The following is an 18,412-nucleotide window of genomic DNA, read 5'->3' as shown; positions in this document are numbered from 1 at the left end:
AGAATATCTACAACTTCTCTTATCTCCTTCCTTCTTACTTCTCCTTCCTAGGGTTCCCCCTGCACGTTGGTTTTTTCCTCATGTTGACTTTGTCTTATTCTCTGGAGTACTATCCATGGTTTGTGTGAACTGGATGATCTGAATTCCTATCTTGATCCAGATCCAGTGTCCCGGGTGTTTTCTGAGCAGGCAGTTTAGCTCAATCGGAGAGAGCTGCTTGTCCTAGATTCTGGCTCTTGGATTCCATCTGTTGACCATTTATAGCATTACCCCATCTGGGCAACAGGCTGACCTTCTGGACTGATTGGTTTGGGGTCTAAGGCCCTAATGGAGTAAGGCTTTTTTGTTCATTGTGGAAGGGATTCTAGGTGTCATGAAGACTATCTCCCTTCTCAGTGCATTAATCCCTTATATGATTCTTCATATAAAGGGAAGAATCGAGCCCTAATTTATGGTCAGAAAACCTATTTTAGTTTAGACTGTCTCTAGACAATCTTCCTATCCTTTCTGCACAAAATTCCACTTAATATAATCAAAAGGAATGACCAACCATCCACCAATATTGTCTCCCATCTCTGTTTGCCTAAACTGTTCCTCATCTCTATCTAACAAAATCTTTATTAACTTTCAAGGTGCCCACTCTTCAGTGAAGTCATTCAAGAGTCTTGCCTACCTCCACTCCCACCCCAGTTCCCTCCCTCAAATTACTTTAGAACTGGAAAGGACCTTTAGAAACCCAGTTCAACCTCCTCCATAATTTACATGAATTAAAAACAACTGCTCCGAGGCAGATGGGGGGAGAAACACCAAATAGCAATTTGTGTGAGGGAAAAAAAAAGTCCAGTTTTAGTTCATTGCACTTCAGCAGTGTGGTTTTGCCAATGAAAGCAATAACAATAACAAGGTTAACTTGATCTTAAGCAGGACTATAATATTCAGAAAAAATCGAGGTAAGAAATAAGTGATAATCTGTTTTTTATTGGTCATATTTTGAATATGGGTGGCAGTGGATGCTTTGACCTAAAGTCAAAGGAAATGGATCTACAATCAAGGATTAAACATTTGCCAAGTCCCAGGGTTAAAAATAGGGTTAGACCAGCAAAACAAAACACATAAAATAACGAACTCCAGATCCATGGAATATTTAGAAATCAAGGGTGAGTGACAGCAAAAAGGGACTGGAAGGAATCTTTCAATGCTTTAGTCTTCTTGATCTGTACAGTAGTGTGTATGCTCTGTTACCCACCCTCTGTATAAACTTGAAAGTTGCCATGATTTTGTTTTCTGGTGTTTACTGAGTGATAATAGAATTGAATTGAACCAGCCCCCCCTTTCCCTTCTCCCCCCCACCCCAGTTGATTTTGCCCATTTATTCTAGCTCTGCCTTCTGGGATTGAATAGGATATGTCCAATTCTCTTTCCTAAATTCTTTAAATGTTTGAACACAACTCAGGTGACTTCTCGAATTTTCTCTTTTCCAGTCTGCATATACCTAGATCTTTCAACTATTCCTCCCCAAGTTTACTGCCAGGGCTCCTCACCAGCTGTGATCCACCTTCCAGTGGGCCCACAATAATAGATGACCCCACATGAAATCCATATTCATTTTATGGGAAGCTAAAGTCCAGGAAAGTTAAGCTCCCTGAGGGCAGGGATCGTCTTTTGCCTCTTTTTATGTCTCCAACACTTAGCACTGTGCTTTGCCCAGGCAGTTAGATGACTTGGTGGATAAGGACTATCACCAGTCCTGATTCATATCTGGACTCTGGACCCATATGACTCTGGAGGGGAAAGTGAGGTCAGGAGCTTACCACAGTATGCTTCTCACTCAAATCCAATTCACTTGCATGTCACGATAGCATCTTTCTGATGTACTTGTCTTCTTCGAAAATTAAGGACAAACATCATCATTGTGCCTCGCATACAGTGGGCCAATAAACGTTGATTGGTTAAATGATTTGCCCATTCTGGATTTGAAACCAGCTCCTCTAACTTCAAATGTGGCCCTTCTCTTCATTATGCTACTGCCTTACTGGTGCAGGATGATAAGAATCAAGAAGTTTAAAGCATTAAATAATTCCTTCCAGGCACTTCTTGCTGTCACTAATCATCTATTCCCAAATACTCTATGGATCTGGAGTTCATTATTTTGTATGCTGTGTTTTACTGGCCATTCCCTGCTTTTATCACTCGGACTCAGCAAATGTTTCCTTTATCTTTGGCTATAGATCCATTTCCTTTGACTTCAAGGTATGACTTATCCCAAAATAGAAGGTTTCTTGATTCCTGCCTTGTAGCTCTCTTATTTCAAGTGCTATATTTATATCAGTACAGCCTAAGCTCAGCAGCCAGATGGTATGGTGAATAGAGTGCCAGACCTGAAGTCAGGAAGATGAATCTGAAGTTCAAATCTGGTTTTAGACACTTAACTACCTGTGTGACCATGGCCAAGTCCCTTCACCCAGTTTGCCTAAATTTCTTTATCTGTAAAATAAACTGGAAAAGGAAATGGCAAGCCACTCAATTCCAAATGATTTCACAAAGAATAGAACACAACTAAATAACAAAGGTCATCAAGTTAGCTTTTGTTGTTGTTAATTTAGTTCAGTTGTTCAATAATTTTGAAATGAAGCACTGAATTATTATTAAGTTTCATCTTGTTAGATTCAGCTCATTGTTCTAGTAATCTTTTGAGATCTTTTGGGATCCTGATTCTGTCATGTAGTTTTCCTTGTGGTAGACCTCTAAAGGACATCTCTTCAAGTTGATCTCAATTAGTAACATCAATCTGACTATCATAACATCTAGGCCACATTTCAACATCTCGTTCACAAAACACTGGAAAAGACCAATAAATGTTTTAATGAAATCTTCCATGCTTTATCTTCACTATTGACCTTTTCTTACCCTACCAGCAGCCAATGTCCTTACAAAAGTATTTTGTACTTATTCTTTATCTACTTAAAGATAGGCTTATTTTCTCCCAGATAGACTTCAAACTTCTTGAAAGCAGGAACTGTTCCATTTTTATTTTATATCGTCATCATTCTAATTTTCTGTATGTTAGATGTTTCATAGTCCAGTCTTTCCTTGGTTTTCTAGTCTGTGATTTTATAATATAGGAAACTCCCATTACTAATGTAGATTGCTTAACTGAACAGATTTTGAGAGATTAAGTGATTTACCAAGGGTTACCTAGGCAATGTATGCCAGAGAAAGGGGTTGTGAGCCCAGGTTTTCCTGACTCAAAGGACTTTCTTCATCCATTATACTATGAAGCTTTGGTGTTATTACCAGTTCTATTACATGGTCAAAATGGGAAAAGAAATGAGTCTGAGGTTTTTCTAATGACTGTGAATCACTACAGGGGTGTCTCAGGGGATCTGTATAGAAAAGTAGTTTAAAACTGCTTTTTAAGTATTTTTTTCCTTTAACAATACATTGATGGATCTAGTGATCTCATTAATGTAAGTATTCCCTTTAACAATTCAGAGTGCATCCCATCTATGCCTTCTCATCTCATCTGAGAATATAGACCCCATTCCTTGTAAATCCTTCATTTTAACCAATACATTTGGGAAAAACTCTGACTAATTCTCCTGAAACTGGGTAAATGGCAATGGATCAGAACTTTTCCTTGTTGGCAGGGACATTTATATTTTTATGTTTGTTTGAAAATATAGTGAATAAAATAATAGCATTCAAAGTGGTTAAACCTTAATTAATTATTTTTATATACACACTGCATCAACTGGTAAGTTGAAACAAAATATAAGAAATGCATTATCAAGGTACAAATTACTGCCTTCTTTCTCCACTCTCAAGCATTTTCAGGTCACTGATTAGCTTATTTTAATTCTTTCACCAAGATAATGTAAACAACTATACATCTAAATCTTTTCTCATTGTCAATGACTAGGTCATACTAAAATTTAAAAATATATCAAGCTGCTTTTCCCCTATGTCTTTCTAAATTATTTTTAAATGATACAGTGAAGAGAGGAGAGAGACCTGGAGCCAGGAAAATTTTGAGTTCAAAGCCAGACTTAGATGTTTACTAGCTCTGAATGAACCTGAGCAGATCACTTAACCTCTGTAGTCATCCTGATTTATATTTCGTCATTGGACCCAAATGACTTGGGAAGAGAAAGTGAGACTGATGACTTAGCACAGCACTTCCCTCACTCAAATCCAGTTCATGTGCATGTCATGGCATCATCAGGACAATCAGGGTGGCTAGGTGGCGCAGTGGATAAAGCACCAGCCCTGGAGTCAGGAGGACCTGAGTTCAAATCCAGCCTCAGACACTTAATAATTACCTAAGCTGTGTGGCCTTGGGCAAGCCACTTAACCCCATTTGCCTTACAAAAACCTTAAAAAAAAAAGATTACTGGTAGACAAAAAATCCTCATAACATATATATATATATATATATATATATATATATATATATATATGTATAGCCAAGCAAAACGTATTCCTATACTAGACATGTTGAAGAAGTGTTATCAACAGAGGATTTTGAAATACTGTAGAAGTGACCCCATCTACACCATTTTAATGAACTGTTGGTTGTTGATTTTTGATTTTTTTAATGAAATTTTTACTTGTGTAACTGAAAAGACTTTGTAGCTCTCTACTCCATGGTCTTTTTTTTTTTTTATACAAGTGACTGAAAAGCTTTCAAATATATCCAGAATATACAAGAAGTCACATTTTTGGCCAGTGCTTCTTAAGGAACTGTTTTTTTTCTTGACATTGATTATGTTCTATTAGCAGGGAATCCAATAGAATTCTTCTATGTTATATGATAATAAGATTTATAAAGCACTTTATGTTTGTTTTCTTAAGATCCTTAAGACAAGTGATGTGGAATGAAAGTATTGCTGTTGTTTCCATTTTACAGATAAGAAACTCTTGAAACTGAGTTACAGTTAAAAATGGGACAACCCAGGTCTTCCTGACACGAGTTCATGTTTTCTTGATTACAAAGTTGAGTACTCCATCTGCTATGCCATCCAGTTGCCTTTTTCATTTTCATTTAAAAAGAAATACAGTCTTCCTTACATGTTGATAATTTCTCTTGTCATCATCAACAGCAGGAAATTGTCATTAACGATTTCCCCCAGTATTGGTTTCAAAAATATGTTTTTTACAAATATTATCCAATGAACATCTTTAATTATTTTGTTGCTTTATTAGCTTGCAATGGAAAAGAAGATTTTTGGTTTCTTAGCTAACTGATAACAAAGATCTACAGTCAAATGGATAATTCCCTTTCCATTGTATATCAATCTATTATTCCCACTGTATTAAATAATTTGTAAATAGAATTACTTGACTTTTTATATATAATTTCTCAAACATAATTTTGATCTTACTAGTCTGTTCAGGCAGCTCTAATGTTTATCATGTTGAATGATACTTTTTACAGTTAACAAATTCTCAATTGCTTATTTCCATAATGCAAACTAAGTCTCTGACTAGAGACATCAGTTTGCCTCTACTTTTGAAAAGTAGCAAATTTTCTCTGGGGGAAAAATAAGTCTTAGCAACCTAGTCACTGGTTACACTTTCAGTGTATTTCAGTCTTATTAAGTTACACACTAAAGTATTTATACAAAGCAACTCTAGTGGCCTTTTGACTTCTTCAAAAATAGACTTGTGAATATCAGTGATAAATAGAATGGATTATTTTTCTGGATTTGGACTTTTTAACTTTGTGTTTCTTTATTTCTGCCATTGAAAACTGTTTCTTGTCTTTGCTTATTAGTCTTAGCTTCTTGAGTGAATTTCTTCATCAAGCTTGTGATATATTTATCAATGATGAAAAAATAATTTTACTTTAAAAACTCAAGACAATTAAAACTTAAAGAAATTGAATTTGAGTTTACTCCTTTAAAATATGTTTATCTAGGACTATTCTTGAGTTTTTTCAGTCTTCCAAAATTTTCAGGGTTTTGTTTTATTTTTTGAAAGCAGCTTTTTAATTTACTTAACAAAATGAATGACAAGTAGAAACATAATATTATGATACTTTTAAATTCCCACACAAAGACTGTTTAACTTTGAATTTGTTGTACATTGCACTGTACCATGTCCCATGTCCCATGATATTAACTGCATTCTGAATCTATATTATAGTCAAAAATAGCTTGTAATTTTAGCCATTGTGTCCTGCCCTCCCCAATTTTGAAAGCTATACAAAGTAGGCCTTTCTCTGGTTATGTACATCAATAGCATTTTAGCTTCTTACCAGGATTTGAAACAACCTGTAATTCTTTTCTTTTTACTTAATAGTATTTTTTCCAATTACATATAAAAATAATTTTCAACACTCATTTTTTTAAGATTTTGAATTCCACATTTTTCTCCCTTTTTCCCTTTTATCTCCCCTTCCCAAGAGAGCAAGTTATCTGATATGGGTTATACATGTACAATCATGTTAAACATTTCTATATTAGTCACACAGCCTGTAATTATTTTTTTTTTAAATGAGCACACACGTGGAGCATTAAAAGAAGGTTGGGTATGGAGAAGCTGCAATTCTTTTACCTGATAAAATTATAGCTCAGGATTTAGGCTACAATTTTGTCACTAAATCTTACCTTCTTCCAGAGATTCCCTTTTCCTTTCCTCAAAAGAAAGAAAGCAGGGAAGAAATAAATTAAAGAGGCTATTAAAAAAGACATTATACTAGGATACCTTTGGAGTTGGAGGATTGGATTCAAATTTTGCCTCTGATGATTACTACCTCTGTGGCCTTGTTGCTCGTTTTCTTTAGCTGTTAAAGGAGGGCTAGTTGTCTTCTAAGGACCCTTACAACTCCAAATCCTTGATTCCATCAGATGTCTACTCGTATCAAGTCCTACTATTTCAGGAATGGTTCTTTAATCCTTGAGTACTCACTTTGTTATTCTTTTCTATTTTTAACTTTACCAGAGGTGATAGTGTGGAGATTTTTCTTCACCTGGTTTCTAACCAAGGACTTTCCTCGAAGAAGGAACTTAACAGAAAAATATATTTCCATAAATATTTCCCAGGCTTGGTTCCTGAGAGTCCCTTTCTGCTCTGGGCTAGCATTATTCCAGTTTTCATATCTTATCAAGATATATTCTATTTCCATTTCTGGGAAAACCTAACAGTCCAGTAGACTTTTTCTCTTGGGAGAAGAGACAGCATTGAGAGCCATAAATGACTTTAGATCAGTCTTGTAGATCATCTTTCTGACCCATATCTGCAAAATGAAGAGATGGTTATAGAATTCTTGATTCTGTGAATTGGGAAGGGTATGGCATCAGAATCTAAGATCAAACTAGAAATTCATATTTGTTCACTATACATTGTTTTAACTTATATTTCAATTTTATTTCAGATATAACTGCTAGTGGGCTCCTTTTGGATTTTGAAAATCAGATATTTTGCTTCCATTGAGTTAGTCTTCTGAACTTTTAAGCATCATGCAGCGGAGGTCAAGAGGAATTCATCAAGGCCTGCTTTTACTTTTTTTTCAAATCATGCAAGTTGGGTTCACTAATATCCCTCCTGTCACTCTGGCATGTATGGCCCTCAACATCTGGCTTTTTCTCAACCCCGCAAAACCTATCTATGGGCTTTGCCTAAGTGTAGAATCATGTTATGAGAAAAAAGATTGGGAGCGCCTGCTACTTTCTCCTTTCCACCATGCAGATGACTGGCATTTATATTTCAACATGGTGTCCTTGTTGTGGAAAGGACTTATATTGGAAAAAAGACTAGGAAATATTTGGTTTGCCTACATCATAGCAGTTTTCTCCTTGCTCACTGGTGTGATCTACCTGGCAATAGAATATACTATTTCAGAACTTCTGGACCAACCTGACTACAAAATCTACTGTGCTGTTGGTTTCTCAGGTAAGGCAGGATAATCTTTGGGACAGCATTTATGAAGATCCTCAGGGAGGAGTGAAGGATTGTATCCTTTCACTTAGTGTGTGTTCTCCATGGGTGTTGGTGACCTAATTACTCTCTAGGAAGGACATCGGGAAGGTAGAACATTCTGTGCAGAAACCAGAAATGGTGGAAGTCCTTGAGTCTCTCCCATATGAGGATTGCTGGAAGGAACTGGGTATGTTTAGTCTAAAAAAAATAATAATAATTGGGTTCAGGTATTTGCAGGACTGACATGGAGAAGAGGGAATTCAAGTTGATCTTCTTATGCCCAGAAGCAGTGACTAGGAGGTACAGAGAAGAAAATTTGGGATCAGGAAAAATTTCCCAACAGTTAGAGTTGTCCAAAAGTGAGAATGAATGAATGAATAAATGAATGAATGAATGAAGATATATATTAAGCACCTACTCTTGGTCAAGATTGTGCCAAACACTGGGTTAAAAAAGAAAAGTAGTTCTTGATCTCAAGCCTTCAGTGGAGAAACTACTTAGATCTAGACACATAGATAGACATATAGCTATGGATAAGGATAAAGAGTAGAGGGAGGGGGCAGTTAGGTGGCAGGCCCTGGAGTCGGGAGGACCTGAGTTCAAATCCAGCCTCAGACACTTAATGATTGCCTAGCTGTGTGACCTTGGGCAAGTCTTTTGACCCTATTGCCTTAAATAAATAAAAATTTTTTTTTTAAAAAGGGTAGAGGTGGTTAGGGAAGGCACTGTAATGTGAAGATGACAATAGATAATGACTGGGCCATAGGGGTAGTAAATTGAAAATAGCCCATCTATGAGGGACTAGATGACTGGGGTAGAGGAGAAACTAACCAGAGGAGGAGACAGCCAAAAAGGTGGGAATGAAGTGAAATATGTCATGGAACATTTGATGAAAGAGTGATTCAAGAAACCCATTGAAAAATAAAGTCATTTTTTTTTTACCTCCCACCCCCTGTATTCAGGAAAAACTAAAGCAGAGAAGATTACAGTGAGACCTTTGTGGTGAGAGAGAGAGGTGATGAATGGGTGGGATACCTTCTAACTTTGATATTCTCTGATACAGAGAGAGAGTCATGAGTGACCATTATCCTAGAGAAGGGAAAGAAACCCAGTATGGTAGTCAAGGTCAGGAGTCAGGAGACTTGGGGTCATGTACCCAATTTTATCACTCACCTTGGTGAGACTCCTGACTAATTCACTTAGCCTCATTTTTCTCATCTGTAAAGTAAGGTTGAACTAGATGGTCTTGAAGGTCCCTGCCAGAGGTGACATGCTACAATTCTAGGAGAAAGGCAGAGCATTGTTCACAGTGATGAATCTAAATTAAGGCTAAGAGGAACATAGTAGTTTTTTCTTCTGTTCTTCCCCCTGTGACTACCACTGTTACATTGATATTAGGCCATTAGAAAGTGGTTTGGTGCTGAGTGAAAGGTCAGAATCCCAGAAGTCTACTTTGGGTTATTAACAAATGGTGTTGGAATGGTAGGAGAGCTAATTTATGCCAGTGGCATTCATAGAAAATTCAACCATAGGAATCATTAGATTTTGGTGTTGAATTGCTTGTAATGGAAATTTTTTCAAAAACTATTGAGTATTCCTTTGACCAACTCTTGTTTCCAACCATCTCCCTTTTTTTAAATATAGATTTTTCTTGTGTTGAAATTGTTAGCAAGATTTCAATTCTGTATTTTAAGATTTAGAGAATAGATTGAAGGAGGACCAGAAAGCACAAGAATGTTGAAGACAATCAATTCCTTTTTCCTCCGACTCTATTTACCCTGAATATCTCTTCTTTCTCTGAGCCCTTATAACATATTAAGTCTGAGAAGTACTTTCTGATGAAATAATAATAATATAAATAAAAATCCTAACAGTGATTATCATTCATACAATACTTTTAAGGTTCACAAAGAGCTTCTCATGTGCTATATAATTTAATTTTCAAATACAGATGAGGAAATTGAAACTATGAGAGGATAAATGATTACCCAGAGTAATATAGGAAGTAAGAATCTGAAATAGGATTTGAATCTAGACCTACCTAATTTCAGGCCCAGGGTTGTAAAATCTGTTATGCCATTGTCATCCCTCTTCTAGTTGAAGTCAGGAAGAGAGTATGGTGTGGACTTAAGAGCTCATGGGTAACACCTTAAGTGTTTTTTTTTGCAAGGCAATGGAGTTAAGTGACTTGTCCAAGGTCACACAGCTAAGTGTCTGAGGTCGAATTTGAATTCAGGACCTCCTGACTCCAGGGCCAGTGCTACCTAGCTACCTCTCATTAGTAACACTAATTAGTAACTTCTGAATTGAATTAGTTAGAGGAATAATTTCATTGAAACATTGTCTTTCTTCCAAAAGCTAGCTTGACAAGTTTAGGGGAAATAATCGTTCCTAGCACTAAGTTGTAGACCTTTTTTTTGCTTTGAATTTGTTTTGTTTATATAATTGTGATGCCATTTGTGTGGTGTGCTTTTTCTTTTTTAAAAGATAATATATGTATTTCTTTTTTTAGGAGTTTTATTTGCCTTGAAAGTTCTTAACAACAGTTATAACCCTGGAGGACACACGAATGTTATGGGCATATACGTACCCATCAAGTATGCCTGCTGGGTAGAACTGGTGATGATTCATATACTCTCTCCAAAGTAAGTGTTACTTTTTTTTTTTTTTTGAGAATCAAAATGGAGGAGCTCAATTTGGATTGTGAAATGCTTCAGGAGAAATGGGGTTAACTCCTAATTCAGTTGTTGGAAAGTGTTAAAATAGTTGCCACTAGTGATGGTAGTGATGAGAAGCCTCACTGAATGTTTGAGCTATAAGGGACTTTATTGGTTGTACAGTACAGCCTTATTGTTTTTACAGATGAAAAAGCTGAAACTTAGAGAGATTCAGTGGGTTATACTGAGTTACACAACTAGAGACAGAGCCAGGGTTAGAATCCAGAATCTATTGGCACAATACCACGATACTCTTTTGTTTTTGTTTATTTTGTGTTATTAAGGCTATTTGAGATGATTCCATCTTAGCCATCACGACTTATTATCGAACTATGAATTGGTTAGCCAACAAGCATTTCTTAATGGGTTAGTGAGGTGGCACAGTAGAGTCAAGATCTGAGCTCAGATGCAGTTTCAGATGCTTTCTAGCTGAGTGACCCTGAGCGAGATGCCTAATCTCTCTTAGTCTTAGTTTCCTCATTTGTGAAATGGGCATCTCTCTTAAGGAACTGTCAAGTGAATTAGATGAGATGGTGTTTCTAAAATGCTATGTAAATCCTCTCATCATTAATTATTATTATCTTATTATGTACCAGACATTTTACTGGAAGTAAAAAAGACAAAAGTAAAACAGTCTGTGCCCTCAAGGTACTTAACATTTTACTGGGAAGGACAACTTTCCCAACAAATTATATGTTTGTGCCAAATATTTTGAGAGGGTTCAATATTACTAAGAAAGTAGATTCGTTTTTGTTGTAAGCACCCTGCAACATTGCTTGAGAAAGAGAGGAGACACTGGGATAAAGGAGAAGAAATAAGGGATTAAAGAAGAAATTATGGGAAAGGGAATTGATCATGAGATTATAGATATATAGAGCATTCAGGGACCCTGAAAGACTTCTTGTTCAATCCAAAGAAATTGAGCTGGGTCATCCAACTTCAAATCCAGTTCTCTTTCCCCTGTATCTTACTGCCTTTCAACATTTCTTCTTGAGTGGGGGATTTTTATACATTTAATAAGAATATGTTTACCTTTATTTGAGAATATTCTTTCTTTGCAGGTCTGGCAGGCTGAGATTGTATAGTTTTCTTAGTCTTCAGTCTCTCTTTAGTGCTGATTTCTGAAATTGGACAGCCATCATTTGAAATGTATTGTTCTCCAGTGGCACTTTAGCTAAGAGAGCATAACAGAATCATCAAAGTTTTCCCTTTAAAAAAAGTCCAATAATGTCTGACCTTTTATCATTTGAATAGTTCTTTCTCACCTTGTCACACCAAAGGGCCTCTGACGGGTTTGATCTAACTGGGGATGGAAAGCACAGGCTTTCTCCAGAGACACTTAGAGATGACAGTCTCCAGCTAATATTCATATGCAAATTGGTTTTCTTGGCACTTGAACTTTGAGATCACGTCGTGAATCTATTGAACAGCAAGGTCCTTTAGCATTCTTACGACACTATTTCTGAGGAATTCTACCATACTGCTTTCTTGTCATTAAAAAGGCAAGGCCTTGTTTTAAGTGGTATGGCCACTCTATGGGGAAAGACTTGACATACCAAGCAGGGAAATGATGTCAAATTTCTCTTCCTTCAGGTTTGCAAGAGCAGTGCTTTGGATTTTCAAGAATAGGGGCTTTGAACGATAACTTTGTATATTCAGACATCTGCATATGTATGTGAACACATGAAGTCTGAGGAAAACAATGGACAAGGGCAGGGGGTTGGGAGTAGCTGACAACAATCCAGTGGGAACATGAGAACGAAAAACTTTTTCTGCTTTGTTTTTTGGTTTTTATCCCAGTAACCAAAATTTTCATTAGACATAGTCTATTTCTTTATATTAGAGGTGGCCTTTGTCAAGAGAATCGGTGGCCTGCCCTTTGGAAGCAAAGGATTTCCTTCTGACATAAATATGCTAGCAGAATGCTGACCTGAAGAACGCAGGGCTAAGGTCAGGTTGTTTTCCGTGCTGCTGGCTTTACCAGGCCTGCTAACTGCCATTTCAAATGGTCAACCATTAGCCCTGCTAAGGGATATGAAAGCCATTAGACAGGTTATTGTGACAGGCCTATATCCTATCATTAACTTGTGTTCTGCCCTCTGAAGTCATAGTGTGTAGAAATACTGTCTTTTATTTAAATAAGATGTATTGTACTTAACAGAATGCCCTCAGTGTACATTACTTCAGGAGAAGTTTCACTAGATTATAGAGGGAAAAAATGCTTTTCATTTTCCCGGAGATTTGTGATCACTGTGAGATAAAGCACCTACTATATGCCAGGGACCAGGTGTACAGAAAGACAAAGGAAAACAACACACTCATCCCAAGAACTGAACATGCTGTGGGGGAGAAACAGCATATTACCACAGATGAGGGCCAGGACAGTCCAGTCTGATGTATAGATAGAGGACAGGAGTTCTTAATCTGGGGTGGAGTGGGGTTAGGGTGTGGGGTCTATGAATTTGGGGAAAATGACATTTCACAACAATTCTGTTCCTTTGTAATTCTACATAGTTTATTTTCTACTTTTAGAAGCATCTTTTTGAAAAGGGTTGCATAGGCTTCAGAAGGCTGCTGAGGGGTCTAGAATTCACAGAAAAGATTCAAAACCCTTGGTGCAGCAGAAAGGGCACTGAAGACCCCGGACTTTGGGCAAGTCCCCCAGTCTTCTTGTTCCTCGGTTGAGGGTTATGTAGCATTAAGGTTTCTTTTCATCCTAAACTCTGTGGCTCCTGAGGAGAAAGAGGATTGCTAAGGACCTGAGCTTGGTGAGGTGAGGGGTGCTGAGGAGGCAGCTTCTGGACAACTTCATTCTCTCCCTTCCCCATCATTCTGGACATGCCCATGAATTAGAAGACAGGAATGTCATAGGATTAACAATTCACAATCAACCAGGTTGGTTACCTGGTTGGGGGATATGGGAATTATCTTATTTGATCCTCACAACTTTCCTTTTAGGCATATTGGGTAAATATTACTAATTGTATTCTGGACTAGACCAGACTCAGGTTAAATCCAAGGACAGAAGACACTTTGTAGGTTATCTAATGTTTAACTAAAAGATTTTTTCCCCTAATGGCTGCAAGAGACAACCCTCCTTTGTCTCCATATGGAAATGGAAGTTCTGACTCACTTCTTTGGTATCATTCCATATAGCTAGTCTGAGGGACATAGATTCCTGATGGACTAGACTTGTTATGTTCCAAGCAATCCAGAAGCTTCAGCAACTTGAATGAGCCCTGCCCCTTTTGAAACAATCAAGGTTCAGGTATGGCTTTCCTACCTGTCAAGGAAAAACTAGCCCAGTTCACACATCAAGGACTCTAGTCAGTGTGGCTCCTACCACAGGCCTGTCTGGCAGATGAGGAAACTAATATTCAGAGAGGTTGTGGCTTTCTCAAAATAACACAGCAAACTTGTTGATAGAACTCAGACTTCCTGTCTCCTAGCCCAGTACCCTTACCACAGTATCGCATACCAGCATCATATAAACACTCAGAGTGTTCATAGGAAAAAAAAAATAACACTTATTCAGCTTATCCACAAACAGGCCCCTGAAAGACCTCATCATTTCTAAGTCTTCCCTTTGGACTCCATATTGTGCTTTCTTCAAATTGGTGGTATATAACTTTAGCGACCATGTATCTCTTTTTTATGCCCCTGATGATAATTAGAGGATTGTTGGGCAAAATCCCCCTTCCCATAACACTTAGCACTTTTCCTTGAAACAATCTTATGAATTGGGCAACTTGAATATTTTCAACCCCACAGTACGCATGAGGAAACCGAAGCCCAGGGTGTATAGGGGGCTTGCTGAGGCCACATATAGCTAGTGGTAGAGCCTGGATTGGAATCTGGGAATAGCTTCTATGGGTCCAGTGTTCTTTCTCCTACATTATTGCTACCTCACACATTACTATGATTGATCACTTCTGAGACCGTAGACCGCTTGGCGGCATTATAATTGGGATGTTGCTGATTTGTAACGAGCAATTGAACTTTGGCCCTCCTCAAAAAGTATTTGCTGAATGAATGAATGATTGGATTAGCTTTTAAAGTGAATTGCTTCCATCATTATAAAAGTAAGTGATAAAACCTGCTGGCACTTATGGGTTATAACTGAATGATGTGAATTCCGTATTCTCTTATATTTCTCCTATGTGACCATAGGAATGTTCTTTAACTTTTTTTTTTTTAAAGATCAAATGGAGCTAATAACATAGCTCTCTGCATCTTAAAGTCTTAAAGAATTCTACAGTAAGAGAACAAACCTTGGTTCCAAAACTGCAGAATATTTTCTTTGCTTGAATCTGCCTTCCAATGGGCTCCAGTGAAAAGGGAAAGTTTTAGATTCATTGATGTCTCAGACATGTTAAAATAGAGTGAAAATTTACACTGGAAAGAATAAAGACAGAGTTTTTATCCCAATAGCTGGACTCTTTGGGTTTATCAAACATCAGATTACTATAATCATTTCCTGCCATTGCACCTAGTCTAGTCCACTGATCAACCACACTATTTCTTAGCCAATAGCAGAAATTTTGATGACTGATGCTTTATAATATGGATCTGGTAAGGCTAAGCCACCTGAAGAAGGAGAGTTTCTAAGCCCTTTCCAACTTGGAACAACTTTGGGCTTAAATTCAACCCAATTTTGTTGACTCTGGATCCAATGAACTTTCTACTGTACCATAGAGATAGTTTCCTCCCTCCCTTCCTTCTCCCTCCTTTCTTCCCCCCCCTTCCCTGATTCATCCTTCTCTCCTCCCTCCCTCCCTTTTTTCCTTCCTCTTCCTTTCCTCCCTTTAATTCTGGGAATTCAAGCTTGGGAAAAATCCTAGGTAAGCTACTTCCATGCTACCATAAAGCCTTGCAAATAGGACTTTCATAGAGGGTTCAGAAATGAAATAGCATTGTAAATAAGTCTCTCTGAAGCTCTAGGTTGGTGGGTACTAAGGGTAATAATGAGTGATGCTTCAAGGAGGGCAACTTGTTCCCATTGAGAGGTCAATCTAGAGACAATTGACACTTAGTATTCTGATCAAATTCCTGGTCACCTTCTCTAGAGCTTCCTGAGAGATAGAGTGAGTACGATTGCTCTGCCCTTGGACAGAAATCTGTGGTCACAAACATGGGCAAAAAGCAAACTGCCATACATTTACCCATCAGTTAGCATACATTTATGGAGCATCTACTGATTATTGAGCATCTTCTCATTTATTGAGCCTACACTAGTTACTTAGCATATAAATACGAAATTGAGATCATCCCTGACCACAAGGATCTTACATTCAGAGTACAGAAATCAATCGGAATATCCTTGCCTTCAAGGAGTTTATGTTCTAATTTATAAACAGGAAGTAGTCTAAAAGAAGGCTAGATCACTGTATCATGTTGGGACCAGGTGGGGGCTGGTGAGGGCAAGAAAAGCAGGTGGACCAGATGAATGTAGTTAGTTCTCATGGAAAGCAAAACCACCTAGAGGAAGAAGACCTAGTATATTGGGCAAACCCTTTATTGAGGACCAATGGAAGAAGGTGGATATAGAACCATACTGGGTGAGAAGGAAAGCTCAGACTCTTCATTTTATGTATGAACTAAGGTCCAGAGGAAAAAAGTGACTTATCCAAGTTCTCATGGATTTCAGGGGTCAAAGGAGGATCTCAAACCCAGTTTTATTTACTCCAGATCCAGTGAACTTTCAACTGTATCACACAGTACAGGGATATTGTTTCCCCCCCTCCCCACCTTAGAAGAGGGAAATTCCCTCCCCAGTGCACCTTCTCAGTGACTTATAGACCCAGTTGCCTAAGTTGTTGAGAGTTCTCAGTTCTTTAAATGATCTACCCAGAATCCGTACCAGCTAGTAAGGATCACAGGTGCCTCTGAGGTCAGCTCTGTCTCCACGCTGACAGAGCAGGCACTTAATAAATGCTTGTTGATTAATTGATGGAAGGGATACCCACATGGGTGAAATTACAGAACCATCAAAATCTACCTATTCAAGAGACTGCACAAATGGGGTGCCAAAAAAGGTAGGTACATGTGTGGGAGCGGGTTTTAATGATGCTTTAAATCATTACTGGGTGAATATTTGTGTGATCATTAACTTCTTCCACCTTTGCATTCACATTCTTTCATAAGCACTAAATTAGAATGATTTCAAAATAAGTTTTAATTTAGTAACAGGAGGACAATATTGCCTCTTGTAATTGGACAGACCTGCTGTGACTCTGTTTGGAAATACATACGTCATTAATAGAGTCGAATTAAAGCCCTATTGATTTAGGAAACTTTGTTATTGGGTACAAGGACCAAAACCAAAATGGAGGTCTTTTTGAGTAAATAAGCTAGGAAATTTGTTACTTAAGGCATGTTTTACCTCCAGTAAAGGAGGCAAACCCTCTGTGGAAATAGGGTAGCAGCTGTTTTTTCCTATGGACCACAGTGCTGACTTGAAACCAGGATTTGCTACATAGGCTTCAACTAATTGGCTGTCATACTGTGATGTAATTGTGGGTGTGTAGATGATAACACCTACCTAATCTCTGCTTCAACTAAGAGTACTGTTAATGATCAATAATTGGGTTGTGGTGACAGGTGTGGATCTGTCATATAATGATGACTATAGGTTATTTTAAGGAGATTAAATGAATGTTAAAAAAAATCATTTGTCCTTGCTTAGAAATGATGCTAATAAGCGTGGCTAATTAAAATGTAGAGCCAGTGTATTTTGTGAGGAATGTGATTCATTTTTAATCATAAAACCAAGTGCTAAATGTAGCAATTATTTTGACTTGCCTTTTTTCCTCTTACTAATATTTTTTCATTAAAAAACGATAATGAAGCTGGTGAAGTTCAGTTATTTCCCTTTGGAGTATTTAGGACTTTGCACTTTGGCCTCCTTAGAAGTGTCTCTGGGAGAAACTGTTGTAGACATGTGTTATACAATTAAATATTCTTTCTCCTAATAAGATGAAAAATCGGATCTCTAGGGATTTTCTTACTGAATCCTTCCCATTTCAGTGCAGAAAAGAATCTAGTTAGCCCTTTTATATATTTGCCTATTTTTTTTTGCCTACTCCTTTGAAATATTAAATGATTTTGGTTTAAAAATCATGAGAGTCAGAACTGTTTGCTATTTTAATTTAGCTTTGGTTCAGATTATGTAGAATTAAGAAGGTCTGTACTGTGAAGTCTCATCATTAGTTCATCAATTATTCTCCAGGAAGCAGCTGAGAACCAGCTACAGTGTGAATGGTACTATTAGAAGGTGGTTTCCCATTAGCTATCTTAGAAAGAAAACAATAAAGCTCCAATTTATCTCTTGTTAGATGGCCCTTATATTCCCTTCTGAATTCAGGAGGCCAGAATTTTACTTTCCAAGGCATTTTATGACTTTGAGGTCAAATAAATAATACTTTTTTTAAAAAAAAAAAAAAAAAAACAAATCTTTTCTGTTATTATAGAGCTATTGTCATCTTGAAAGAGATAAATGGTAGCCATGAATTTTTGAACAAGCTCATTTTAAACTGTAAATTAACACTACTTGACTTAACCAAGAGATATTATTTCTCATTCAAAATTCAATAAAAATTTTCTATTTTTTGCATTGTTTTTAAAGAGTGATTTGAATTTAGCTTTTTTCTCTTCTCTCTTTTCTCACAAGCTAGAAGTTTGTAATGGGTTTGTTGTCATTGGTAGTTGATGGTATCAAGAATTTAAATATACCATTAGTGACTAGTAAACTTTATAGGAGATTGAAATGCCCTTTT

The 18,412-nt window shown here is 37.2% G+C and overlaps 1 protein-coding gene across 10 annotated transcripts in view; it reads left to right on the top strand.

The window, feature by feature from the left end:
- RHBDD1 (rhomboid domain containing 1) overlaps positions 1-18,412 on the top strand; it is a 161,699-nt gene that overhangs the window by 38,139 nt on the left and 105,148 nt on the right. For 6 of the 10 annotated variants that reach the window (XM_074191253.1, XM_074191256.1, XM_074191254.1 and 3 more), the window contains 2 exons: positions 7,376-7,893; positions 10,433-10,565. In XM_074191253.1, coding sequence (XP_074047354.1) covers positions 7,461-7,893; positions 10,433-10,565 — 566 coding nt within the window. In that variant the 5' untranslated portion in view covers positions 7,376-7,460. Of the gene's footprint in view, positions 1-4,906; positions 4,993-7,375; positions 7,894-10,432; positions 10,566-18,412 lie in introns of all 10 variants that reach the window. The other 4 variants (XM_074191250.1, XM_074191249.1, XM_074191251.1 and 1 more) reach the window with 1 other exon arrangement.

This window comes from Macrotis lagotis, chromosome 6 (assembly GCF_037893015.1).
Source record: "Macrotis lagotis isolate mMagLag1 chromosome 6, bilby.v1.9.chrom.fasta, whole genome shotgun sequence".
NCBI lineage: Eukaryota > Metazoa > Chordata > Mammalia > Peramelemorphia > Peramelidae > Macrotis > Macrotis lagotis.
Note: the sequence above shows the minus strand (reverse complement) of the source record. Positions and strands in the feature narration are given on the sequence as shown.